Source organism: Chroicocephalus ridibundus, chromosome 19 (genome assembly GCF_963924245.1).
Source record: "Chroicocephalus ridibundus chromosome 19, bChrRid1.1, whole genome shotgun sequence".
NCBI classification, from domain to species: Eukaryota; Metazoa; Chordata; class Aves; order Charadriiformes; family Laridae; genus Chroicocephalus; species Chroicocephalus ridibundus.
This window is the reverse complement of record NC_086302.1, coordinates 2236835-2262219: the sequence shown is the minus strand read 5'-3', so window position 1 is coordinate 2262219 and position 25385 is coordinate 2236835. Positions and strand designations below refer to the sequence as shown.

At 60.3% G+C, this 25385-nt stretch overlaps 2 protein-coding genes across 3 annotated transcripts; both read right to left on the bottom strand.

Moving 5' to 3' along the window:
• Nucleotides 1–1746: 1746 nt before the first annotated feature.
• Nucleotides 1747–6258, bottom strand: LOC134525210 (gap junction beta-3 protein-like). 2 transcript variants are annotated; one of them, XM_063355842.1, is made up of 4 exons: nt 6094–6258; nt 5489–5639; nt 3012–3799; nt 1747–2704 (listed from the first exon to the last, which is right to left on the bottom strand). In XM_063355842.1, the coding sequence occupies exons 3-4, from the start codon at nt 3767–3769 to the stop codon at nt 2689–2691; spliced, it is 774 nt and encodes a 257-aa protein (XP_063211912.1). In that variant the 5' UTR covers nt 3770–3799; nt 5489–5639; nt 6094–6258; the 3' UTR covers nt 1747–2688. The 2 variants fall into 2 exon arrangements, with proteins under 2 accessions (XP_063211912.1, XP_063211911.1); XM_063355841.1 differs by lacking the exon at nt 1747–2704 and having other exon boundaries at nt 2963–3799.
• Nucleotides 6259–11862: 5604 nt separating this feature from the next.
• On the bottom strand, nt 11863–13989 carry LOC134525388 (gap junction beta-5 protein-like). Its single transcript, XM_063356221.1, has 2 exons — nt 13916–13989; nt 11863–12719 (listed from the first exon to the last, which is right to left on the bottom strand). The coding sequence occupies exon 2, from the start codon at nt 12694–12696 to the stop codon at nt 11863–11865; it is 834 nt and encodes a 277-aa protein (XP_063212291.1). The 5' UTR covers nt 12697–12719; nt 13916–13989.
• Nucleotides 13990–25385: the final 11396 nt, after the last annotated feature.

The window sequence follows — 25385 nt, the reverse complement described above, 5'->3', positions numbered from 1 at the left end:
GCCGCCCGGCGGGGACCCCCGGGTTCAGTCTGCACCCCCGGGGCCGAAGCCGGTGAGGAGCCGGCGGGAGGTGCGGGGGCGGTGGGAAGCCCGCGGTGTCCCTGCCGGCTGGTCCCCGGCGGGCTGCGGGGACAGCCCGGTGGCCGGCACCCTCCGTGCCCGGCAGCCCCGCTGTGGCTGCGGCTCCGCCACCGGGACAAACCCGCCGGGCGGCGGAGGGACCCACCCGGGGGACCCTGCCCGCGTGTGGGACCCTGAGCAAGTCACCCCAAAGCGGGCGCGCATCGCGGGCGGGGGGCAGCAGGGCAGATGCCCCGGGCGCGCCGCGGGGTGTCCCCGGGGATGCTCCGTCCGCTGCCCGCCCCGGCCGGGCCGGTGCGGCGGCCCTCGGCGGGTCCCCCCGCGGGTCGTGCGGCGCGACGGGCGCTGGGTGGTGCTGGAGCCACACCGGAGCCCGGCGCTGCCCCGGCCCCGCCGCCCCCGCCGGCTCCCGGGCCGAGCCGCGCCGGGGACCCCGGTGCTGGGACCCGGCACCGGGGTTTAAGCGGAGCTTTGCTGTCGGGGGGCTCAGGCGGGGCGTTGCGCGGGGTGCGGAGGCACCGCAACAAGGAGGGGGGACAGCGGGTAGGCAGAGGATGATGTTCTATGCACGGGCTTAAGTCTTGCTGACTTCGGGGGGAGCAAACCCCTCGTGTGTGCCCCCCCCTCCACCGTCCTGCAGCGGCCGCAAAGGGCTGGCACGCTTGGCGTGGGCTGCGTGGGGCCAGCCGGGGGCTGCGGGCTTGGGCTTGGGCTCTCGAAACCAGAAACTAGGCCAGTCCGCACACACAACTGGGAGCTGCCGCTTCTCCTGCACCGAGACATGGCATTTCCTCCTCACAGATGGTGCCGGGGCTGAGCGGAGGGCAGAGCCGGAACAGCATCATTATATTTAATAAAAAATAATTGCCATGCTTCAGGTAGCGCCCATGTGCCGCTCCATGCTGTGGCACCGAGGTGCTGCGGAGCCCAGCGCCAATCTCCCATCCAGTCCACCATGAATACTGCTTCCCACTCCCACCACACCTGGGTTGTGGCTGCCCAAGGAGTGTGGCCCCCTCCTGGTGTCTGTCCCCAGTGATGCTCTGTGCCCCGCCAGCCCTCCACGGGTAGAAAAGTTCCCCTCTGGGGAGCTGCTCCAAAACTATAAAGGAACCGGAGCTGCCCTCACACCCATGGGTGTCCTGGCTCCCATGTTGCTTTACCCACCAGGAGGGCTGTACCCAGCACAGGCTTCAGCCACACTAGCCATGGGCCCCCAGTGAGCTGTGCAGGTGTCCCAAAGCAGACCTGCGCTGATGCCAGAGCCCCTTCCTGTTGGACACCTTGTGCCTTTCAACCTCCTGGAGCACCTTTCCTCTTGCATAGGTTGCTCCATGCCCAGGGCTGGCACCACAGGTGACGCAGGCGACACAGTGCTGGGGTGCCCACGAGAGCAGCCCACACTGGTAGCACTTTTTGCGTGTCCCAGCACAGAGACACATCACCTTCCCGGCAGCGTGGGCATTGCTGTCACGGCCTCTGCACCGACCCTGGCTGTGTCAGTGCACACCAGGACGCCCTCATGGCTCTGGGGGAGCGTGGGCAGGCCGAGCAGAGCTGGACACACGGCTGGCCAGAGTGCCAGTGGACCCTCCGCGTGGCGCTGCTTAAGGAGAGATTAAATGGAAATCATTTCTATTTATTGTAATATTTATCAAGGTTTAGTAAGTAATTGATGCTGAGCCCTCCTTGATTTCCTTGGGGGCCAGCGTGCGGTTCTGGTGAATTAAAATTTAACGACGCATGACAAGCCAGGAGGCGGCAGAGCGGGCAGACGCTGGGCATGCCGGCCCCGGGGCTCGGCCCGTGCTGCCCTGGTGGGAGTGAGGAGCACCCGGCCACGGGCTCCCAGGGAACAACTGCAAATCCATTTCTTCTGGTCTCAGCAGTTTCCCTCGATTTACAGTGTGCAGAGCAGATCCCAGTGTCTACAAACACCACAGCCTTTATCGGCCCTTTGGATCCGTAGCTGATGCTGTGCGTGATGCATCCATCTGAGGCGAGGGGGGACACAAAGGCATCGAGAGAAGCAGCAGAGCCATTTGGGCAGGACATCGGCACAGTGCTTGCATGAGCAAAGGGAGAAAAGCTTCTCCTGCCCCAGCTGGCCAACTGGGGACTGTCACTGTGCTGGGTGACACCAGCTCTCACTGGGCACCGACGGATGCATTCGTATTGGGAGCAGCAGAGCTGGAGGACTCAAGAGAAGCTGTAGGGACATGGGAGCCCCCACGCTGCCTCCTGTCAGCCCCAGTCCCGTGTGCCCTCCAAGCTCAACAGCTTCATCCCTGCAGCTTTCGTCTGGGCTCGCTGCCGGGCTGGACAGCAGTGGCTGCCACAGCGGGGCCGGCTGCTCGGCAGAGTCATGCACGGTGTCTGTGCGTCCCTGTGATGTCCAAGCCCCGTGGCACCACTGCGTACAGCTGGCAGAGCCCCAGGGCTGCCCTCGCCTTACCTGTGTCTGCACCCAAGGACCTCTTTCAGGGGACTTTAACTTGTTGGGTTTAGTCATTTTTCACATGGGTCGGCTCTGGAGGGGTTGGGGACTTGGCAGGCTTGAAAAGGTGCTGGGCCAAGGGGAAGGCAAACCGGCTGGGACGGGTGAGCTCACAGCTCCTCTCCTCTGTGGAAAGAAGAGAAAACCTCAGGCATGCCCACAGGCAGCTGGCACCCGCCTGCCAGCGAGCGTGCCTGTGCTGCTGGGACACCCGGGGACGTGCCCATGGCCCCAGACAGGAGAGTTCCCATGGATGTGCGCCCCTCCCCTTTAGACCCATTGAGGTCCTGGGTGAAGAGTCTAGTGGTGGCATCATCAGTGGCCACCTCTGCGGCCAGCCATCCCTGGACACACCTCCCTCCCTCTTCCCCTCCCAGCACCCCATCAGACAGCAGTCAGGTTGGGAGCAGAGGCCTGCAGGGCTGCCACACACCTAGGCTGGGACTTGTTGTCCTTCTCCTCTGTCTTGAGGTGGCACTGGCAGGTGGAGGCCTTGCTGTAGCTGACAGAGCGCTTGGTGGACTTCTTCCACTTCCGTGCACTCCGCATAACCCGCTTGAAGATGAGGTAGACGATCTCACAGACAGTGAGGACAATGCAGATGGAGGAGGCTCCGACCATGAAATAGGTGAAGACTCTTTTCTCAGTTGGCCGAGCGATGTAGCAGTCTACAGTGTTGGGGCAGGGGTCCACTTTGGAGCATTTGACCAGCCGTGGCAAGTCAAAGCTGTCCCACATCTTGTGGAGGAGGTAGAGGAACACGATCTCTATGATAAGTTTGAAGAAGAGGCTGAGCAGGTAGGTCCACCACAGCCCACCATGCTTCTTGCCTGTGTTGCTGTAGAGCCTGGGGCAATTCTCCCCATTCTTCTCCCGGTTCTTCTTCTCGCGGTCCTCCCGGTAGGCCACGTGCATGATGACCAGGAGGGAAGGGCAAGTGACAAAGATGAGCTGCAGGGCCCAGAGGCGGATGTGGGAGATGGGGAAGAAATGGTCGTAGCAGACGTTGGTGCAGCCCGGCTGCCGCGTGTTGCAGTCAAAGTCCTTCTGCTCGTCTCCCCACACGCGCTCGGCTGCCACCACGTAGACCAGCACGCGGAAGACGAAGACCACGGAGAGCCAGATGCGGCCGAAGGCTGTGGAGTACTTGTTGACCCCACTGAGCAGCGCCTGCAGCGTTTTCCAATCCATGGCGGCGGGCAGAGGCCAGAGTCACCCGACCTGGAGAAACAGCAGCAGAAGCGGTGGGTGAAGAATGATGGGAGACTGCAACGGGGCAGCTCATCTCTCGCTGCGCTTAATCTCATAGACCTGCTAGAATCTCTCCCTCACCACATTACGCTCATTTGGGGTGGGGGGTCCACCCCACTTGTGGACAGTAAAGCCCAGCCCCGCGCTCTCCTAGTGACAGTCAGAGGTGACTCAACCCCTCTGCACTTCCTTCTGACGGAGGCTTTGCCGTAAGGGATGAGCCATCCAGCCAAGTGCCTGCCACCAAGTCCCCACCTGTCTGCGCATGTTGGTGTGAATTGGCAGCGCCGTCCCCTGCTGCGGGCCAGGATCAACAAGGGGGGGCCGTGCTGGGGGAGCAGGCGAGGATGGCTGTGCAGGGCACGCGGCACGTCAGCAAAGGAAAGGCTTGTGGGGACACCAACCCCGCGAGCCGGCAGGTCTCTTGGGATGGGGGCGGGAGGGGACCCCACAGCACATTGCCGTACCTGACCGTGTCCTCCTTCTCCCCTGCCGCCTGCAGGGCCACGTGCCAATGCCCACCAGGATGGACCCCCAGTGTCTTGCCAGCCCCTTTCTTGGCTGCCCAGCACTGAGGCGCAGGCTCACGGGTTGCTTCATGTGCCCCCGATGCACCAGAGCCGCGGTGGGGAGGATGGGGGGCAGCGGGAGCCCCATCTGTCTGGTGGGACCCTGTGCACAGCTCCCGGTCTGCGCTCCCCAGTCCTCTTTCCTCCCCAGGGTTTCGTGCGGCTCAGCCACGCTCCCCTGCACACTGTCCACCAGCACGTTTTGGGGATGGATGGGGACCTTTGCCACTAGGGAGATTCCAGGGAATCTCAGGCTTGGTCCCAGCCGGTCCCAGCCTTCCCTGAGCCTCAGTTTTTTGGTTAAAATGCACTAAACCGGCCACTGTGATTTCCTAATGCTGAGAGCCGAAGGGGAAGCTGCTCCTGCAGAGCTGGGGTGCCGGGACACGCCAGGGAGGGGTTTTCTCTCTCGCAGGTGACACCTGAGGCGGCCCGAGCATGGGTGAGCGCGGGGCTGCTGAAAGCGAGAGTCCGTGCGTGTCACTGGCGCGTCGCCCTGGCCGGCATCCCGCTCCCGGCAGCGCCACCAGCAGCCTCGAGGCTCCGCTCCAGCCAAACCAGCTTCACGGCTCAGCCTGGGGCTGCCCTGGCGCGAGGAGCAGGACGGTGTGCTGAGCCCAACCCGGAGCTTTTTACTGCTGGCTGCCTGGATTTACACACCCCGGGTGATTTTTACCCAGAGGTGAGTTGGCACTGTTGAATCCATGCTGTAAAGGTGTCTCCTGTGACAGAGAGTTTCTCGGGATGGCGGGTTGGGTCCATCCCGCACTGCTGTATTTTAAGGAGTTGCTTTGCGTAATGGACACCACCACTGCCGGGAGCACAGGAGGTGTGGGGGTGAAGACCAGAGAAAAGCACCCCACAATCCCAGAGTGAGCAGGGAGGGCTGAGCCCTCGAAGAACAGAGCAAACGGGCTGTTCCAATTTCTGGCCAGATCGAAAGCTTTGTTCAACCCCAAATGCTAATTCCTTCAACCTCAAATGCTAATTCCTTCAACCCCAGCTACTCGGGTCAAGCAGCGCCGCGTACTCGCCTTCCCACTCCCGAGGAGCCGCTGCCCATTGCTGACCCGGCACCTCCGAGACCTACCTGGAAGAGGCTCCGGCTCCTTCCCCGCTCACCGGGGGTTGTGGGGTGGGAAGCGCCCAGTGTAGGTCATGGCCGGGGGCACGATGGCACACGGGTGATCATGGCCCCCTCATTCGGGGAGGGCTGTGTGGCGTGGCAAGGTGTCCTGGGGCTGCAGGGAAGGAACAGAGCCTGGAGTGCTGCCTGGAGCCCGTCCCTGGCCAGGTCCACCCCGCAGCGAGCCCCGAACCTGCCGTCGCGCTCCCACGCTGCTGGACTGGGACGCACTGAGAAGCGCGGCTGAGCCGAGCGGGGCCACCCTGGGGTCCTGTGCCAGCATGTGACGAGTGCCAGCGCCTCTGCCCAGCCCTGCACACCTCTGCTCGCCACCTCATCTGAAACTGGGAGATCCTCCTCCCCGGCAAACCCGCGGCAGTGTGCCTGGGGTGGGGAATAATCGCAGCGCTCCCGCCCAGCCCTTTCCCCTCCTCAGCCCAGGGTGGAGCCCACAGCCCCTGCATGCCCCCAGGGCCAGTGCCCCCTCTCCAGCCTGCCAATTCACCCATGTCCCCATCTCCAGGTCCCCGCGGGTGATGCCACCCAGCCCTCACCTTCCCAGCACCCACCTTCTTGGCTCAGCTCCGCACTGGCTCTGGCCATGGACCGACAGTGGGTCAGGAGGGGAGGTGAGGTCCGTGCCGAGCCCTGTGCCGGGGTGCGGAGCACGGCACCGCGGGAGCCCCGCAGCCTGGACGGCGCTGGCTGGTGGCCAGGCGGAGCAGGGGCAACCCTCCCGGTGTGCTCGGCTCTACCTGCAGCACCAGTTTGCCTCCCGTGAAGCTCCGCAACCTCACCAGCCCCCAGCGTGCCAGCCTGCTGTGTCACCGCCGGGTCCTGCCCCGCGTGGGTGCAGGGCGTTGGGCCCGAAAGCGCACAGCTCCCGCCTGGGGTGCAAACACAGCAGAGCGGGGCTGTGCGTGTTCCCCAGAGGGGGCTCAGCCTCTTTTGGTCCCTGGGAAGGGCGGTGGGATGGAGGAGCAGGGATGGAGGAGCCTGGGGTGGCCAATCCTGCTCCTCAAGCTGCCACACTGTGCCATCCCCCTGCATCACCCCACGGGCGCGCAACCCCATGGTTCAGGGATGCTGGCACTGCCTGCAGGGTCCCAGGGTGGCACCGTGCACCGTCAGGGTCCCCACCTAACGCAGCTCCCACCTGCGCCCCGTTAGCACTGCAGGGTCTGTCCCCCCCCCAACCCGCAGGTCCCCAGCAGCCCTGCGAGCACCCCCTGCCTCTGCCCCACCATGCTGGAGGTACCTGCCCAGCGGCAAAAGGGACACAGGGGATGGCCGGATCCAGGCACCTTTCAGAAGCTCTTTCCCGTCGGCAGCGCTCCGGCGTGCCCAGGCTTTGTGCGCAGCGTTGAGCCCGTGTGGGGAAGGGAAGGGTAGTTTGTTCTGTTCCCAGTAACTGGGTGAGTCTGGCAAACAGCTCCCGTGGAGGTTCTTGTCTGCGCACATGCACGCACACACTTGAGTTGAACAATAAAGGCGGGTCAAATCCTGCAGTGAGATCAACGGAGCCGGATTCCTTTGCAAGCAGCGCCAACGGCTCCTGCCAGGTGATGTTCCGTCCCCGCATGGGCGGCTCTGGGCACCGAAAACCCGGCAGCAAACCCTGGGCCAGACCAGGGCAGCCGGGGACCGGCACCGGGCTCACACCGTCCCCCCAGCTGCGTGTCAGCCAGCAACTGTTGCTAAGAATCACAAATTACGCAATTATAACCCACTTTTTGATGATCTTGCCTTAGTAATAGTTTTGCAACAGCTCATTGGTGTCTCCAACCTACAGCAACCTGCAGCCACTGCCCTGCTGGCACCGGGGTGTCCCAGATGAGACTTTCCCAAGGAGTGGCACAGACTGAGCGTGGCAGCAGGGACCCCTGCAGTGGGACCCTGTCTTGCCAGCTGCCTCCAGTCCTGTCCTCTTGGGACCTGGGATGCGTCCCTAAGAGGACTGTCCCTGTCCCCAGAGCGGCGGTGGCTCCCAGGGGCTGTGTCAGCCTCTTCCCCAGAGCAGCCCCATTTCGTGCCTCTGCAGACGTGGCCCAGCCAGGAATGCGTTTCCGCTTGCCCATGGTTTACCCAGCCCCTCCGCTGCCCCGAGGCTTTCCCGGCATCGCTCCAGCATGCCCCAGGGCCGAGCACTCCAGGGCACTTTCCCAGGCGCTCCCTGGCCTTTGGAGCCCCATGCGGCGCCTGGCCAGGGCCACCCCTCCCACGGGGACACATTTGAAGAGCCCCGCCGGGTGCTTGATGCTGTGAGAGGTTTGCTCCCTGCACTTGTGGCAGATGAGGAGCTGCTCACCCAGGAGCTTTTTGGCTCCAGGAGGTGAAATAATGTGGGGGGGGGGTTGCAGGGCTGGGGACAGGGCAGGGAGAGGCCACAGGAATGGGACGCAAAGCAAACTCTCAGGGGAGCCTGGGGTGCAGAGTGGGGGGAGCCCGGAGCAGGGGCCAGACACCGGCACCCTCAAAGGGAGGTCTCCGGAGCAGCCAGGAGCCTTCCGTCACCCAGGAGCTGCCTTTGCGTGCTCCTATCGGCAGGATCAGGAATTTGAGCTATGTTGTTGTAGAGAGGCTCTCCATGAGCAATCTGGGGGCTGTGGCCTTCAAGATGAAAAACCCCAGGAAGACGAGAACCACCGTCAGGGCTGGTGTCTTGCCAAGGCAGCCGCTCCCTGCCCTGTGGTAAAACTCCGTAAGGGCCAGGTGAAGAGTGGGGCCAGATCCCCCCAGCAGCCTTTTACCTGCAATTTCAGCATTTCAGGAGAGGTCACGCGGCCACGTCGAGAAAATTCGGGTGCCTTTTGACACGGGCAGAAGATTTCCCCTCAGGCAGTTGGGTGGGGAAGGGAAACACCCCGTGTTTTGCAGTGCTTTGCAGCGCTGAGCTGCGCAGTTGGGCGTCCCAGCAAAGGGCAAAGTCCCTGTACCCCCTCTGCCATCCCTCTGCTGCCTGATCGCGTCCCTGCGGGCACAGGGACAAGATGCCAACGGGGTTTGGCAGCTCTCAGCACCAGGGAGCCCTCAGAGGTGCTTTGGGTACATGCACGGGTATGTCACCCTGCTGTCACCCTGCTCCGGCTCAGTGGGGTGATGGGTGAATGGCTTCAGTGCCAGACGTGAACACTAAAAACACTCAGTGACTTCCAGCAGCCCGACCTTGGGTTGTCCATAAAGGAAAAAACCCAGCAGTGGAGCAGGCGGCCGCCAAACCAGAGGAAAGTCTCTGTCAAAGGGTCTTAAACTGGGCATTGCAAGAGGCGGCACTTGGCCACCCGCCGGGGCTGGGACCCGGCACTTGGCCCCCTGCCGGGGCTGGGACCCGGCCCTGCCGCTGATCTCCAGCTCCCTGCCTGCCGACAGCATCCCGGCCGGCCTGGCCATCCCGCCCCGGGGCCGTGTCCCTGGGGATGAGACCTCCCCCGCAAGCGCTGGGGCATGGGGAGTCACGGGAGCCTGGGAGCCGGGGCAGCCGCTCGCTCTGACACACGGGATGTAAATCAAAGAGTTTCTCTTCCATTCCCAGCAAAGAGGCGGTTTTCGGGCAGGGAAGAAACAAGCCCTCACTGGGAAAGAGACGCTGTCCCCAACCGGTGCCACCACGCACCGAGCCCCTCCACATCCCTGGCTGGGCTGGAATTAGCAATGGGTTTGTTTTAAATCCCGTCTACCCCAAATTCAGCGGGCCTTCCAGGCACCCTGCAAGCAAATACAGTCCCCTGTATGATGATGCAAAGTCATATTCAGCTTTTATTTTGACAGCCCCCAGTTTTTTTTGCTTTCCCACTGACACCAGTCCTGCCTCTTCGCCCAGCACTCTGCGTCCCGGGAGGCAGCACAGCCTCCAGCCCCCCATTTCTGCAGCACCAACCTCAGCTCCCCTTGGTGCTGAGCATAGAAAAACATCGGAAAGCAGCCGAACGTTCCCATTTGTCTGGCCAGACACTGCTGATCCCGAGCCCGGACGGCGCAAGACAGCCAGAGCTTTGCAGAACGGCCGCAGCGCTCACTCGGAGCGGGATAAAGCAGCACAACAACACGCGGCAACTGGATCGTCGGGTGTCTCGCAACAGGCAGCAGCTCCGGCTGCGGTTTCGATGTGGGGAAGCGGGGCAGGCGGGCAGGCTGGCTGCTCTGGGTCCCATCTCTGCAGCGATCAGCGCTTGCAGCCGGGGAACACCTCGGGGAATTTTGCTCATCGAGGACAGCCTTGACGAACAGCAGCCAGCCTTGCTGGAAAACAAACAGCCCAGCCCTAGCTCCTTAAATCAGAGGCAATGGCTCGCACACAAAGGACAACTTGTATCCGCTGACACTAAAGGCTCCAGTAAAGAAAATAATTTTCAGGTGGATAATCCAGCAAGCACAGCAACAAGAGCGGACAGAAGGAAGGCAGAGTTCAGCACAGCCTCACATGAAAAAGAAGGAAGAAATCCACCCGTATTTCACCATCTGCCTCTCTTACCCCAGAGGTCTCCAAACTAACTGGTGTCTTTGCAAGGAGACACCGCGTGCCCAGAGGGTCCCGGGCCGGTGGCAGGGATCCCCCCAAGGCTCCTCCACCATCCCCACCCTCATGGGGCGGCCGGGCCAGTCCCTGCGCTCCTGTCCGGCAGCGCTGCAGCCCTGCCTGCCCTCGGCATCCCTCCTCTGCCTCCCCCATCGGCGCACCCAGCCGGGTCCCCTGACCCAGGGGGGGCTGTGGGACGGAGCCCAGCCGTGCCCAGCGAGGGTCTCGCGTGGGACCTGGTTTGTCAGGTTGGGCCGTGCTGCAAAGCGGCAGCAGCTGCAGTGAGCAGCCCTGGTCTGAAAAGACGGGGTGATGGCATCTCCCCCCCCGGCGACCGCTTCCTTTGCAGCAGAGCCGGGGAGTGCCGGTGCTCATGGAAAAAATAATAATCGCACCCTCTAAATAAAGCGAAACCGGTAACAGATCGAGCTGCATGTTCAATGTTAATGTTACTTACGAGTGCATTTGCCATGAAATTATTGTTAATTATTCATCCCGGCTAATGCTCAGTTACCGTTGATGGCCTTAGAAATTGCAGTACCACCTGAGTCACGGCAGAACGCGACATATTACAGCAATAAACAAGATCATATTCTGCCATTTAATGTTATTGTTTAATCAATGGTTGGGGTGTTTTTCCTCTCCTTTATTCAGCTGTTTTGCTGGGGTGTTTTTCTCTGGCCAGGCAGGAAGAGCCGGCAGCCCACGGCGGGCTCTGCCTGCCCGGCCGGATCCTCACCCTGCGCTTTGCTGCGGTGGCTGCCGCACCAGGCACCTGCTCCTGTCCCCACTCAGCTAATGAGTGTGATTAACGACAATAGCATCAGCCTGAAATGGCCCTGACACCTGCGGTGCTGCTTACGTAGGGTGAGGGGTAGGGAGAGGGGCTCGTCCTGGCTTGGCTGGCCCCTCTCCCCCACCACCTCCGAGCTAGTTTGAAAATTTGTGACATGTTTAAAACTCCCACCCGTGGGTCCCCGGGGACGTTCACGCCTCTGGGTGTGCCCGCCTGTGCCCAGCAGCCCATCGTAAATCAAGAATTTATTTATTTCTTTTAAAGCCAGGGATTACAGGGAGATAATTAAGCTGTCCTCCTTGCTCGCCTACATCCAGTACCTGGCGAATGCAGCAAGAGTTTTGTTGTTGACTTGCTGGGTGCGAGGACAAGCCCTTCCGCAGGCAGCACAGATCTCGTAACACCCTGCGCATCCCCAAACCCACCCACCCGGCCTTGGCGCTCCCCCTCGCTCGCCAAAGCCATCGCTCATGCCCGGCTCCCGGGGCTGCTCCAATTTTCAGCGGTTTTTCTCCAGCAGATCAGAGCCTGCGGCCAGCGGTTTGTCACCGTGGCTGGTCCAAACCCAGCCCGGAGCCGGCCGTGGGAGCGATGCCTTTCCAGGGGGATGCAGCCCTTACTCCCCTCTTGGCAGCGTTGTGCCCAAGGAGCAGCAGAACAACCGCTCTGGCCACCACTTCTTAGGGACAGAAATTTTTATTCATTGCCAGGATACCCTCGCGATCGGTTAAAGCCATCGCGGCTGGGACGGGCTTGACGTCCGGGCACCGCTGCTGGTTCACAGCCGCCGCGGAGCTGCTTGTCCCTGCCAGCTCTCGGGGACCACACGTGTCCTACAGCACTGGGTTTACCCCTCATTCAGCAGCACGATGCAATGTGCCTTCCCCAGGACAGGAGAGGCAGAGAGCCCTCGGGCACAGCCCGACTCCTGGGTGCTGCCACCCCCAGAGCTCCTGCGCTGGGGGATGCAGGAGGAGGAGGAGGGTGCAGGGCAAGCGAGTGGCTCCTGCCTTCCCCAGGGCAGCTCTAGAGAAGAGCCTCCTCCTCGGGCAGCGTGGTGGGGCTGGAGTCCGTGGGGGGGATGGAGGCCGTGGGGAGTTTGTAGTCCACATCTACCCCATGGAAAACCTGTGCCCCGGTGCCCGCGGGCTCGGGGCGGGAGAGGACACAGTCCTGGCTGTGACCGCAGCTGTCCTCACTGCTGGCCAGGACGCACTCGCGGCATCGCTTGCCGATCAGGTAGGCAGCCTCGACAAGGCTCAGCGTGACACAGACGCAGGTGGTGACCACCATGAAGAGGGTGAAGATGGTCTTCTCGGTGGGCCGGGCGATGAAGCAGTCCACCACGTTGGGGCAGGGGGGCAGCTCGCACTTCACCAGCCGGGGCAGGGTGTAGTTCCTGTAGAAGCGGTAGAAGATGTAGAGGAAGACCATGTCCACACCAGCCTTGAAGATAAGGCTGAGTAGGTACGTCCACCACAGCCCCCCGCGCTTCTTGCCAGGGTTGGGGTAGATGCAGCGGCAGTTGTCCCCGCCGGCAGCGCGGCGCCTCTGCTCCTTGGCTTCCCGGTAGGCCACGTGCATGATGACCAGGAGGGATGGACAGGTGACCAGGATGAGCTGCAGGGCCCAGAGGCGGATGTGGGAGACGGGGAAGAAATGGTCGTAGCAGACATTGGTGCAGCCCGGCTGCCGCGTGTTGCAGTCAAAGTCCTTGTCGTCATCGCTCCAGACCCGCTCGGCTGCCACCACGTAGACCAGCAGGCGGAAGATGAAGACGAGGGAGAGCCAGATGCGGCCGAAGGCTGTGGAGTACTTGTTGACCCCATTGAGGAGCCCTTCGAACATCCCCCAGTTCATGGTGCCCTGATATTGTTATCAACCTGGGAGGAGAGAGAAGATACAGTGACAGGGAAGCAGCAGTGAGAGGTCCCCATCACAGCACCCACGTGCCCCAAATCACCGAGCCGCACTCCTGCCCGTGTGGCCGCGGGGAACCATCTGTGGCCTTTGCTCACACGTGGGGACAAGCAGCGGCACGTGCCTCATCACAGACCTGGTCTGGGCATCTCCACAGAGCACCGTCCTCCTCTGCGGGGTCGCGGGGACCCCGCAAAACTTCCTGGTTCTGCCGTGGCAAAAGCATCCTTCAACCGCTGCCAGCTACGCTCCGTGCCCTGCTCCTCAGCCTGCCGCCATCCTGCACCGCCCGCCCCATCTCTCGCCTCGTTGCCCAGGTATTTGTTATTAATTTTTCCTTACGTTGCCAGGCCTGGCCCCGGCAGAGGACAAATAGGAGCAGCTGGAGCATGACTCACCTGGCAGCGCTCACCGCGTCCTCTCCCATCGCTGGAATCTGCCATCGCCTCCGCTCTCCCCGACGAGCCCCGTGCCGTGCCCATGCGCCGGGGAGGCCATGCCGGGCACGGCGCAGCACGGCGGGCATGGCACAGCACAGCGAGCTGGCACCACAGGGCAGAGCCAGCGGGCGAGCTGGGGGGGCTGCACAGCCCTGGGCGACACCAAGGTGCTGACCCAGGGCTGGGCAGCCACAAAACCCAATTTTTGTCGGCTGAGACCGATCGCACCCCGTACCAGCGCCAGGAACCCGAGCAGCTGGTTTGACCCTGGATTGCATCGTTCCGGATAAAGGCACCCCATGCGGGGCTGGATTTGGCACTGGCCCTCCTTAAACATTTTACCTATCAGTAAAATAACAATATTCCCCCTGGCTGGCAGAGGTCTTGGGGTGAACACATCCCGCTGCTCCGCACAGCCTGGCCCCTGCAATGCGCCGTCTCTCAGGGCTGGGGGGGCCACAGACGCTCCCCAGGCACATACCTCCAGTGGGAGCTGGCAGCTCCCGTCTCGCCGGGGTAATCCCCAGGGACACAAATACAACGCCTAGATTTCTCCTTCCCCGTTCACACTTGTGGCAGCAGCCCAGCATGCGCCCATCACCCCGGTGTCAGGTCAGGCTCTGCGGCATGTTCCCTGCAGCAGACGCATCTTCCCCAGCCCCAGCCCCACCTCGCCAGGGCGGGGGACAGCAGCAGAGGAGTGTTTCCATGCCACTTACCTGCGGGGTGTCCCTCTGCCGAGGCCGGCGCTGCTGCCGGTCGGTGCTTGCCCACGGCAGGAGCTCATCGCCCGGTGTGAGAGGCACTGGCGCCGCGTGAGTCATCCCTGGGCTCCTGGGAGTGAGGAGGAGATTCCCAGGGGGAAGGGATGGGGTTCGAGGCAGATCCCCACGTGCTCCGTAAGGTGCCAGATTTCCTGGGGCAAAGGGTGCAGGGGCCCGATCCTGCCACCGTCCACAGCAGGGTGCAGGGTGGGTGCTCGAGGCCAGTTGCCGCAGGGATGTTGGTGCCCAGCATGGCCTGGGGGCCCTTCACCCCCTCCCTGGGGCCACCTTTGCTTGCCTAGACCTGACATGGCCAAAGCTCTGGGAGCCCCTGCCCGAGGCAGTGGGACACCTCCCTCTATAATCCCTTTTTACCCAAACTTTGCACCACGGCAGCAACTTAAGAAGAGCCTTTATCCCTCCCCACCTTCGGACGAGTGGGCGGCAGTTGATTATTTCACTGGGAATTAATTAACCACTTTTCCTGGGCTCCCTTCATCTGCGAGCTGGCTCTTCCCATCACTAACCCCCCCACCCCGTCCCAGGAGCCCTCCCAGAATGAACCCCCACGTCAGAGAACCCCCTTTTTGATGCCTGGCCCCCGGGGAGCACAGAACAGTGGTGGGGGTCAGATGGGTGGGGGGTCCAAGGAGAGGGTGCCACCGGGTGGGGTGCAAGAGCTCAGGTACAGCCGGAGTCATTTGAGGAGCAAACACACATTTCATTTGCAATTCCGCTGGGTTTTAAAAAAAATGTAGAGAAACAAATCTAAACAGCTGTAAAGTAAATTACCACTGTTTGCGGATGGCTCCAGGGAAGAGTTCTGCAGTTTGAAATCAAACAAGCCCGTTGTTTTTGGTTTTTTTTCTACCTTGTCTGTGCGGTGGCTGTGCCGGGAAGGGGGTTCCTGGGGGCTGTGTCCCCCCCGTGGGCAGTCAGGGAGGGCACGGAGCAGCACCCATCCCAGTGGTGGCAGGGGGGGATGTTCTGCCTCAGGCACCCCCAGGCTTGCGGGTGTCCAGAGGGGCTCTTGTGGCTTTCTGGGTTAAAATCCCCTCTTTTGGGGAGCTGCCAGACGTGATGGGCAGTTTCTGCTGGCATTGGGCTCTGAGCAGAGCACACCTCCATTCCTCCACAGCACCCGACGGCCCTCCTGGGAGTGTGGACACAGCCACCGTGCCCCCCTTGTCCCCCTGCCCTGCTTCGATGGCAGGACGAGAAGGTGAGCGGCCACCACGCAGCTTTCCCCCACGTCCCGCCGGTCAGAACTCTCTGGCCAAGCCGAAGTGGAGATCGTCCCCCATCTACCTGGTGGAGGCACAAAACAAACAGGGAGGGAGAAAAACACAGCGAGAGGCGAAGCAAGAGGCAGGAGCTGCTCTGCCACCATCGCTCCCTCCCAGGGAGCAGACAGGGCTGACACCAGCCAGCAGGAGCCATGGTGGCTACCAGTGCACCTGCTCCGCAGCCAGCGGCTCGCGGCATGTCCTCTCCCTGTGGGCTGGCAGGCACCGAGCTCCCGCAGCCAGACCTGCCGTCCCACCCCTTACATTTTCTGGAGATTTCCATTTCCCACAGGCAGAAGAGGGGGGTGCCGAAGGCTGCACCCTCCACCGTCTGAAATCAGCCAGCCAGCGCAAGTCCGCGGTGCTGGGGACGCGGAGGTGTATTAATGGCAGCACTTTATCTTCCAGGAACAAGCCCCATTAGTACATTTTCACTACAACATGAAATATTAATAACACTTTGCATTTATATAGCGTCATTCATCCAAGAGTCACCAGCCAAGCTCCTGACATGAATCAAACACCACAGCCAGCTCCAGAGGAGGCAGGTAAATAGGATTATACCCATTTTCCTGCTGCACACACTGAGGCTTTGGGGTTTCCTCCAGGGTGCCGGTGCTTTGTGCCGATGCTTGTCTCAGGTGAGACCACCAGCGCTCTCTCCCTGCTGTCAGAGGATGTCGCTGCTCTGCGTGGGGCATCTCCATCCAGCCCACCCACTTCGCAGGGAGTTTTGCTGTTGTCAGGCAGGAGTTGCTGTAAAAAAGCAAAACGCTTCCTTGGGCCACTGGCACGTTGCTTTTTCCTTGAAGGTTTTGGAATTGCAGGAGGAGTTTTTCCACTTTGTAAAATAACAACAACAACAACTACAACAACAACAATGACAACAATAATAATAATACAGAGCTTTTTTGGTCCTTTGAAGCAAAAAAACCAAATTTCAACTGAGGCAGTTTTGGGGGACACAGCCCAAACACCCACGGCCAGCAGCTGCTCCGGAGCAGCAGTGGCTGGTGCTGAGCCGCTGCCTCCTCCAGCTCCTCCGGCTCGTGCCACATTACCGCCATCGTGCTGATGGTGCAGGGGGGGGGACACGACTCGTTTGTTACCGCCATCGTGCTGATGGTGCAGGGAGGGGACTTGTTCGGCGCGTTGGGAAACCTGTCATCCCACAGACAGCCGGGCCCTGCCACAACCCCAGGGCTCCCACGGCGCGAAAGAGCGAGCAGACAACCAGTGGGGAAAGGGCTGTTTTCATCTTATTAAAGAGCCTTATATTTAAACCCTCCTTCAGGTCTGTAGCACAAGATGATTGCAGAGGCTTTTACACACTAACTCAGCAGGAATCGCTTCTGCTTTCGGTGCTGTTGCATGCAGATGCTGGTTAGCAGGGCGGAATCCCATTATCGATGCTGGATAAATACAGAAAAATAGGCCCTGGGTGAAGGCAGAGCGCGGGTGGTGAGCGGCAGGGAAGCGCTGTTTGCACAGACCAGCCGCCCGCCGCTCCCTTTACCCGGAGCCATTGCTATTCGAAGAAGAAGGCACCTTGTTTGCAGATAATTAAAAAACCCAAACAGATTAGTGAAAACCAAACGCACGGAGCGGGCTGGATGTTGGCTAAACCCCGGGGAAAGTCGTGTGAGGGTCCGTGGCTGTTGCAGCCAAAGAGACTGCTCCGTGCTCGGCTCAGCCCTGGTGCCCCCCCTTCCCTGTCCCCATCCACCGGCCCATCGCTCCCTGCTGTGCTGCATCCTGCGCTCCCCCATCCTGACCAATATCTTCATCAATGACACAGACAGCGGGACCGAGGGCACCCTCAGCAAGTTTGCCGATGACACCAAGCTGCGTGGTGCGGTGACATGCCTGAGGGACAGGGTGCCACCCAGAGGGACCCGGACACGCTGGAGAGGTGGGACTGTGTGAACCTTCAACAAGGCCAAGTGCAGGGTCCTTCACCTGGGTCAGGGCAACCCCCGGTATGCACACAAGCTGGGGATGAAGGGATGGAGAGCAGCCTCTGCTGGAGCCCCTCTGCTGTGGGGACAGGCTGAGAGAGCTGGGGGGGTTCAGCCTGGAGAAGAGAAGGCTCCGGGGAGACCTTCCAGCCCCTTCCAGTCCCTAAAGGGGCTCCAGGAAAGCTGGGGAGGGACTCTGGATCAGGGAGGGCAGCCATAGGACAAAGGGGAATGGTTTTAAACTGAAAGAGGGGAGATTTAGATTAGAGATTAGTAAGAAATTGTTTCCTGTCAGGGTGGTGAGCCCCTGGCCCAGGTTGCCCAGAGAAGTGGTTGATGCCCCACATCCCTGGAAACATTCCAGGTCAGGTTGGACGGGGCTCTGAGCAACTTGATCTAGTGGAAGATGTCCCTGCTCATGACAGGGGTGTTGGACTAGGTGCCCTTTAAAGGTCCCTATGATTCTATTGTTCTAAGGCGGCACTGCTAACGAAGCTGCAGCAATTAAACCGCCCTGCTGGCACAGCAGGGGCTGAGGGCAGCGTGTTAATGAGGAGGGGGCTGCAGCCCCCAGGGAGAGCGGTGTCGCCTGGCCAAGGCGTCTGGATCCAGCATCACGGAGTAGACGCTGCAGCGGTTGGACCTGCGGGTGCCGCAGGGCAAGGGGAGCGGCAGCCGCATGCCGTACCCCTCGTACCCCCCAGCACTGGCATTGAAAGGACCTTCCGCTGCCTCATTCCAGCATCAAGCCTGAGCTGCCCTAAGAGCCGCCGATATTAATGCTTCCCCTGGTGCAGGTCTCCTTCACGTGGCCAGGACGGTGGTTTGCAGAGACGCTGGGTCTGCTCAGGAGCTCTCCTATGGCAAGCCCTCATTCAAGGACTGCCTGGATGAGAGCAGGCAAACCCTGCACAGCCCAGCCTGGTAGCGGCCATCTAACGTGGCCAGGACCCATTAATCTGCTAATATTTATAAGTGAGACTGCAGGCAGTAACCTCATTTCTAGGAAGAGCTTAATTAATCATGGAATCAAACTGACTCGATGAGATGGTTTGCTACCAAGGAGATAAATTCCTATGGTCAGTGGTGGCTGAGGATGGGGATGAGGTTAGTAGGGACCTAAATCATGGTGGGTGATGGTGATGAGCAGAGCAGGGGACAGGGTGAGCAGGGGGACAGGGCACGCCTGTCCTGCAAAACCTCTCTCTGTGCTGGGAAGCAAGTGAGGGGGGCTCAGAGGGGAGATGCTGCTGTGGCACGTTGCCCCTGAGAGGACAGAAATAAGGGCGTTTCCAGCCTGTGCAGACCATGTCCCCGCGATGATGGCAAGGGAAGAACGTGGAGGGCAAACTCATAAGCTGGAGGGGATCGTGGGCAGCCACCTGGTCCTAAACCCAGGCGGGGAGGAGTCGGGGTCCCGGGATGCTCTCAAAGTGGGAGCAGAGTCTAGCCCAGCCCTCAGCCCCTGCTGACCACTGCAAAGGGGCCCAGTTACCTCTATTGGGTCGTTCGGCCAAACAATCATTGTGCAAATGACATCTTTGCCCTTGCTGCTGACCTTGGCATCATTCAAATGCGCGACTCGCCGGTCAAAGTCTTTATATCCTATTACCAGTCTCCTGAGTCATGCTGGTCCCCTGGCAAGTCGTATTATTTTGAAATGGCAGCTAAACGGGAAAGAGGTCGTGCTCCCAATACGGTGACAATAGGACATGACAGCACTTTTCTGAGTGATTAAACCTCAGGTGATGTCGGGGCTAGAAGACAAGTGGCTGAAGGCTGAAAGACTTTAATCACCCCGGACATGTCGTCACATCCTCGCCCTCCATCCTGCCGGGGTGGGCTTTTAGCGCGAAATGGGAGTAACAGAAAAAATAATCAAGCTCAACCCATGCTCCCACCAGTTAGTTATCCACGCTGCAGGTACCACTGTTAATAATCAGCCCGAGCAGCCTGTTGGCCCTCAAAGATCGTTCTGCAATAAATAAGCTCTGATGCCTTAAAATAACTGTCTGGGGCCGCCGGAGCAGACGCTAGATGGCATTGGGAGAACGCGCCGTGCGGCGCCGGCCGCCTTCCCTGGAACAGTCTGGCAAAGCAGAGCAGAAAACTCAGGATGACGGAGCAGAAAATGTCTCTGGCGGGGAGAGGCTCCCAGCTCACCTTCAGCCTCACACCAACCTTGCGGCAGGGGCTGCATGGCGGAGCTCACGGCGCTTAGCCTCTTTGCTGAGCTAATAAAATAGTTTCTCTCAATATATTTAATTTTTTTTAATAAGGAGCAGGGAGCTGGATGCCGCTGGGCCACACGCTGCTCCCCGGCACCAGCGCAGCCGTGCTGGGCTCCATGGGTGCCTGTTCGGCAAGGGTAGCGTGCACCCGGCCACCCCACGCCAGGGATGGCTACGAGGAGTGGGGCTTTAGAGAGAATTCAAAGCTGAACGATGCTGCTCACCCACCCCTCCCCTGCCGGTACCAGAAACCTGCCAGCTCCCTTCACATTGAAAAGGAAGATTTTTCTCCTGCAGATTGGGCATGTGCTTTCCCAACCACCGGCAGACAGAGGGGTCCAAGGGGGAGCAGGGGAACATCCGATGTGGGGACTTGGGGGCTGCAGCCCCACAGCCAGGGAGAAGCGGATGAGGATTAACCTTGGAGAGGGCAGGGGATGGGCAGGTTTGCTCACGTGGGAGAAGGCAGAGCAGCAGCAGGGGCTAAGATGCCCCAATGCACCCCAACTTGGTGCCCTGGGAACCCCAAGCAGGCAGACCCTGCCTGGCACCCGCCACCCCAAAATGCCCGGCCATGGGATGCTTTGGCTTGCAAAGCCTCTGCCGGGGACAGGCTCTGCATCCCAGTGCCAGCGTTTCACCCCAGGGCAGCGTTTGCAGTTGTAGCCTCCAGCCAGCTCGGGGCTGTGACAGCAACAGGGCTCTGCACCGAGACGGACGAGCCTTTCAGCCCCCTGTGCCGGGGGGACGCCCCCGGCCAGCTCCCCCCAACACTGCAGATCTCGCCCATGGGATCAATCCCCGTACATGCCCCTCGCAGCCCAGCGGGACCCACCGGCCCCTCTCCCATCCCTGGGGCTGGGTGTCCCTCTGCCTTGCCCAGCACAGCCTGCTGGTGGGTGAGGACAAAATGGTGTCACTGGACCCACTCTCAGGGGGAAAACACCCCCCGGCAGTGCCTACACAAACCCCTTCATGCACAAACCCCTTCATGTCCAGAGAGAGGGGGAGCACTGTCAGCCCTGCAGCAACCCTCGGACCACGCTGTTCAGGAGGGTGCTTCCCCTCATTCCCAACAGCTATTTCTCCTGTGTCCTGATCAACCCCTCCCTCCAGAGCAGCCTACTGAGATCTGTTTATCTGTCAGTCCATCCACCCCTCTGGCATCTCGCTCACCCCCTGGCCCCGCTGCATCAGGAGTTATTTGTGTCACCCCAGCATCCCTCGGGCTGGTGCGGACGGGTCCTTTCTGGGAACAAGCCTGGGGATATCCTTAGCGGGGTGGTGTCTCAGCCCCCCAGACCTGCAACACTGGGTTGAAGCCAGGAACTGTTTGCAGCAGCTGGGATCAGTCGGGCTCTTTCCCCTTTTGCCGGCTCCCCACTGCCTCCAGCCCCCTCCCACTGGTCTCCTTCCCCCAAACCACCTCCCGCATCCCCGCTGAGCCGAGCTGACTTTTGCGCTTTGTCTCCTAAATGCTGCGTCGCGCAGGCAGCCCAACCGCCACAATACATCTCTTGATTGCAGCTCGCTGCCTTCCAGCCAGCCCCGGCCTCGCAGCCCGCGTCTCCCCTCTGTGCTGCCGGCGGCCGGTGCACGGCACGGCACTGCCGCAGCCCACCCGCTCCTCCCGTCCTGGGCACATCCCAAAAGCCTCCAGCCATCTGGAAAATGGCACAGACAGACTTGGCGTTGCTCTGCTTGTGTAGGTGAGAGCTGCTGGGGAGGTGCTACGGTGTCAGGGTCAGGGGCTGCTCTCCTGCCTCTGCCTCCCGTCCCATGGGGCTGGGACTCCCCCTCCCCTCTTCTCCCTGCCCGAGCAGGGTAACACGTAGCAGTGCCAAAACTCAAGCACCCCCACAAGCACCTCTGCTACAGAGCACAGCTTTTTTGGGAGATCTCTGCCCAGGCAGCCTGACATTACAGCATTCTTCCAAAGGCTAAAAACTTGCTCACACTCTAAGAAAAACACTAGATTAACAGCAACCCATCACCTCCCCTTAATTTGCTTGCGCTGCTCCCAGGGACTCCGGGCAGCAAATGTGTGAACTGAACTCTGAAAAGGGCCCAGACTTGGCTCAAAGCAAGAGATTTCACATCAGCGTGTCTTAAAATGTCAGCACTTTAATTAGCTGCCAGCTGAAGCTGGAGCGGGCCTGTCTGGAAAACAGCTAGCAAACTCTTTTGCCCCTCTCTTTTTTCAGTTCAGGTTGAGAAATTTGTTCAAGCTGACCTTTTCCCTCCCAGACCCAAAAAAAGTTCCCAATCCATATTGGCATTTCCTAAAAATAGGACAAAACAGCACACACACACACACACACACACACCCCAAATACCAGCCAGCTGTAGGGATGATGTCGTGCTCAGTTAAACTGCATCGCGCCAAGGCAGGGAGGAGCCGCGCATCAGAGGAGTTCAGTGGGAGATTCCTGCCCCAGGAGAGATGAGGTGACGCTCCCGGGCTCCTGTGGTCACCTGCGGCTGTCGTGTGTCCCAGCACATCCTCCCGGCATCTCCCCAGGGCTCCCTCCACGTCTCATCGCCTCTTCATTAACCTGGAGGGCTCCGTGACATTCATTAGGTGCCAGTCTGGGATGTACAGCAAACACAGTGGGACACTTAATGAGCTGGAGATCCAGCCACTCCATCAGCCTGTCCCCCACGGAGCTGCCATCCTGCGCCTGGCTGAGCGGGGGCGGCTGCACGGCGCTCCCTGCGCACGCTGACACTGTCCCCAGAGGGGCAGGGACAGGCTGGCACAGCAAACCAAGCGAGCAGGGTGAGGTTTTCCCCCAAACCAGGGTGCTTTTGAGGGGAAGAAGGTCTCGGCCATCACCCGCCGGACCTGTTCTCAGGACCCAGGCTCTCCTGGCATCTCCCTTGAACAGCAGCTCGATGAGCTGGACCTGAGAGCAGGGATGACACGGAGCCGATCAGCACCAGCCCCCAGCCCCCCGGGAGCCCCCAAACTTCTGCCGAAGGGGATGGAGCTGCAGGACATCACCCCCTGCAAGCAATCTCCCGAGGCAACGCAGGCTTCCCTGCTGCTGTTCTACCTCCAGCCCCATTTATTGTTACCATCAGTGTCAGGGTTTTCCCTTTCATCTCCTTCCAACACGGCTGCCATGTCCCCTTCATCCAAAAGACACACACACCCCCCGCTAAAGTTATCTCGGGTTGAGGTGTCACCTGCTCAGAGTTTTCTAGCGCATCATTTAAATCTCCACTCTCACCCACCCTTTTCATTTTATTCTTTGTACCTGTAAGGCTGCCGGAGTCATAACTTACACTCCAGGATAATTTCTTGCTCTAAAGGATACAGTGAATTTCTTCACAATCTGCTGGCCAGCTGAGAACGCTTCTCCAGGTGGGTTACGCTGGGTAATTATTGGATTTCAGCTGCTGGAGATGGAGGTTTGAGCCTCCTTATGCTCTGTGTGCGTGTGTTAAATTAATCAAAGCAAAGCCAGAAGATGCACCTGAAAAACATGGGAAAGTAGGAAGCCACAATGCCCCACTGCGGCTGCTGGTTTTGGAAATCTTGGTGCCACACCACCTCAAAGGGCTCCAGTGGCCCAGACAAGGCTCTCTCCAGCACGGCATCTAAGAGCAGAAGCCACCAAAAGCCAGGGACCGCTGTCAGGAAGGGCCACCATCGTGATGTCTGGGCACTGCCAAGGGCTCAGAGATGTTGGTTTGGGGTCTGAAGTTGGCCTGGAAGCCAGCGAGCATCTTCTGTAAGATGGGCTGGTGCTGTGCAGGCCACCGGCACAGCCCGGCACCACAGGGCCCTCCGCCCTCCCGAAATGGCAGAGCAGCAGTTGGTCCCCTTTGCAGAGCAAGAGAAAGCTCGAGCCAGAGAAATACTTTCCTCAGAGCCTAATGATTCTTCAGCACGTCAGAGGAAGAAGAGCGGGATCAAAAGCATCCTCCCTGCCTCCCCGCTCATTGACGGAGAGCCCGGAGCCCTGGCCTCGCGGCGCTCCGTCTTTGGTGGAGTGCGACACTCATCTGCGGCGTGGCATGCAATTATGGCTCGAAAAAAAGAAGGGGCAGATCGCCCTGGGCGTGGGAAGAATGAGAGCCAGCCGCCTTTCATCCGCACCCCACCGTCCGCCGCCTGCCGCTCGCTATTCTTATCCCTCCTGATCAAGGCGAAGCGTTTCCTCCTCCTGCAATTGAAGCCCAGAGCCCCGGCATTGCGCGGGCGGCGCGGGGAACCAGCCGGCTGCGCCGAGCGAGGGACAGAGCTGCTCCCGGCCCCACGCTGCGGGGCACGACCCTGCAAAGATGGCTTTCAAGCTCAGAGACTGCTTCGTGGAGACTGAGATGTGTGTGCATATATACACACTTCTTCGCTTCTCGCACGTGGAGGAAGGTCAGCCTTGGTTCATGCTTTCTGTGGGAAATGCCGTAGCTCAGATGATGGCGGGCAGCAGACGGACCGTTCATGCACCTGCGTTGGTGCCAAAGGCAGGTTGTACCCTAGGGAAGTGGAAAAAAGGGGTTCTAGGAGGAAGCTTTCATCATTGGGATTTAAAAATCTCATGTTCTCTTGAGAGAGACTATGACTCTTGTCTTCCGCTTGGGCAACTTTACCCCATACTCTAGTCCTCATGAGAAAAACAAGATCCCATGAGTTATGACGGCGAGTGGTCACTTGTGGCCGCTGGGAGAGCTGCCAGCTTGTACCCCACTGCCCTGGAAGAAGATGGAAGTTGCTACGCATCCCATCCATGAGTAGAAAGCAGAGCTGCCTTGGTGGCAAGGAAAAAAAATGAGTCCCCAAGAGTCTGGGTCCATCCAGCCCCCACAGCGAAGGCTGATGCCCAGGGCAGGCAGCGTAATGCAAGTTCAACAAGTGCTTGGGTCCATCAGTACTGATGTGAAGCCAAGTCAGCAGAGCTATCCCAAGGACTAAAAACATTAGAGGAGCAACCGAGGAGACATCAAACTCACCTGGTGATGCTCACAGCTCCCATCTGCTACCAGAAGACTTTCCTCGTGCAGCCCACACTCCCAGGCTGCCTTTGCTGCTCGTCTCTGACTTGTCTGTCTCTGGTTCTTACAAACCGCTCCAGGAATTAACAAAACTCAAGGTTTCTGGAGATGCTGGAAGGGCGCACCAAGAAGCACTGAGCAGGTCTCCTTGAGGAGCTGGAGGTTCTAAACACATCCAGCTCCCCATGTCCTCGGGAGCGGACCCAAGCTGGGACTGCAGCCCCAAGCAGCCCCAGGGCTGGGCTGGAGGGACCCCACAGAACCTGACCTGCTCCACCACCATGTCGGGCCCTCACCTCCCCCCCAGCCTGGCGGGAAATGGTGCTCTGGGCAGCCTGCCCTCCCTCTGCCGCAGCTCTCCGAACTCCTGTCCCCGCAAGGATCTCATCACTGAAACCACCGGCGCCAGGGAGAAGGACAAACCGCCTGCTCTCTGCCAACCTCCCACCACTGCAGGGGGAGCATGATCTCACCTCTGGTCTCCTGCGCAGCAGCCCAGCCCAACGTAGCTGCAGCCGGGTCGCAGGCAGCAGGCCGCGTGTTATTAATTGGCTGGGAGAGGCATCGTTATTCCCAGGCTCCTTCCAAGCACATTCTTTGTGCTGGTTCAATAAAGCTGCAGGAAATCAGCTTCATTATCCTGAAGGATCCAGGAGCTCTTCCCAGGTGTCTGGGGCAGCCCCGAGGGCTCTCGCGGAGAAATAGAAGTCCCGTAAAAGTTCACTCCTCACTTTACTCCTGGGGAACTTCTCGACACCGACCCCGAGCTCACACGCTGACGGATGAAGCCGTGTGTTTCAGGAGCCAGAGCTGGTCCCTCCCAGGCGCCGGGGGTCCCTCGCCGTTAAGGGTTTATGGTGCGTTGTGCTGGGGCTGCCTCGGTGTCCTGGGGAGATGCTGAAGCCAAATGGCCCCGTGGAGAGGAGAGCAGCTCGCTCCCCCATCCCCA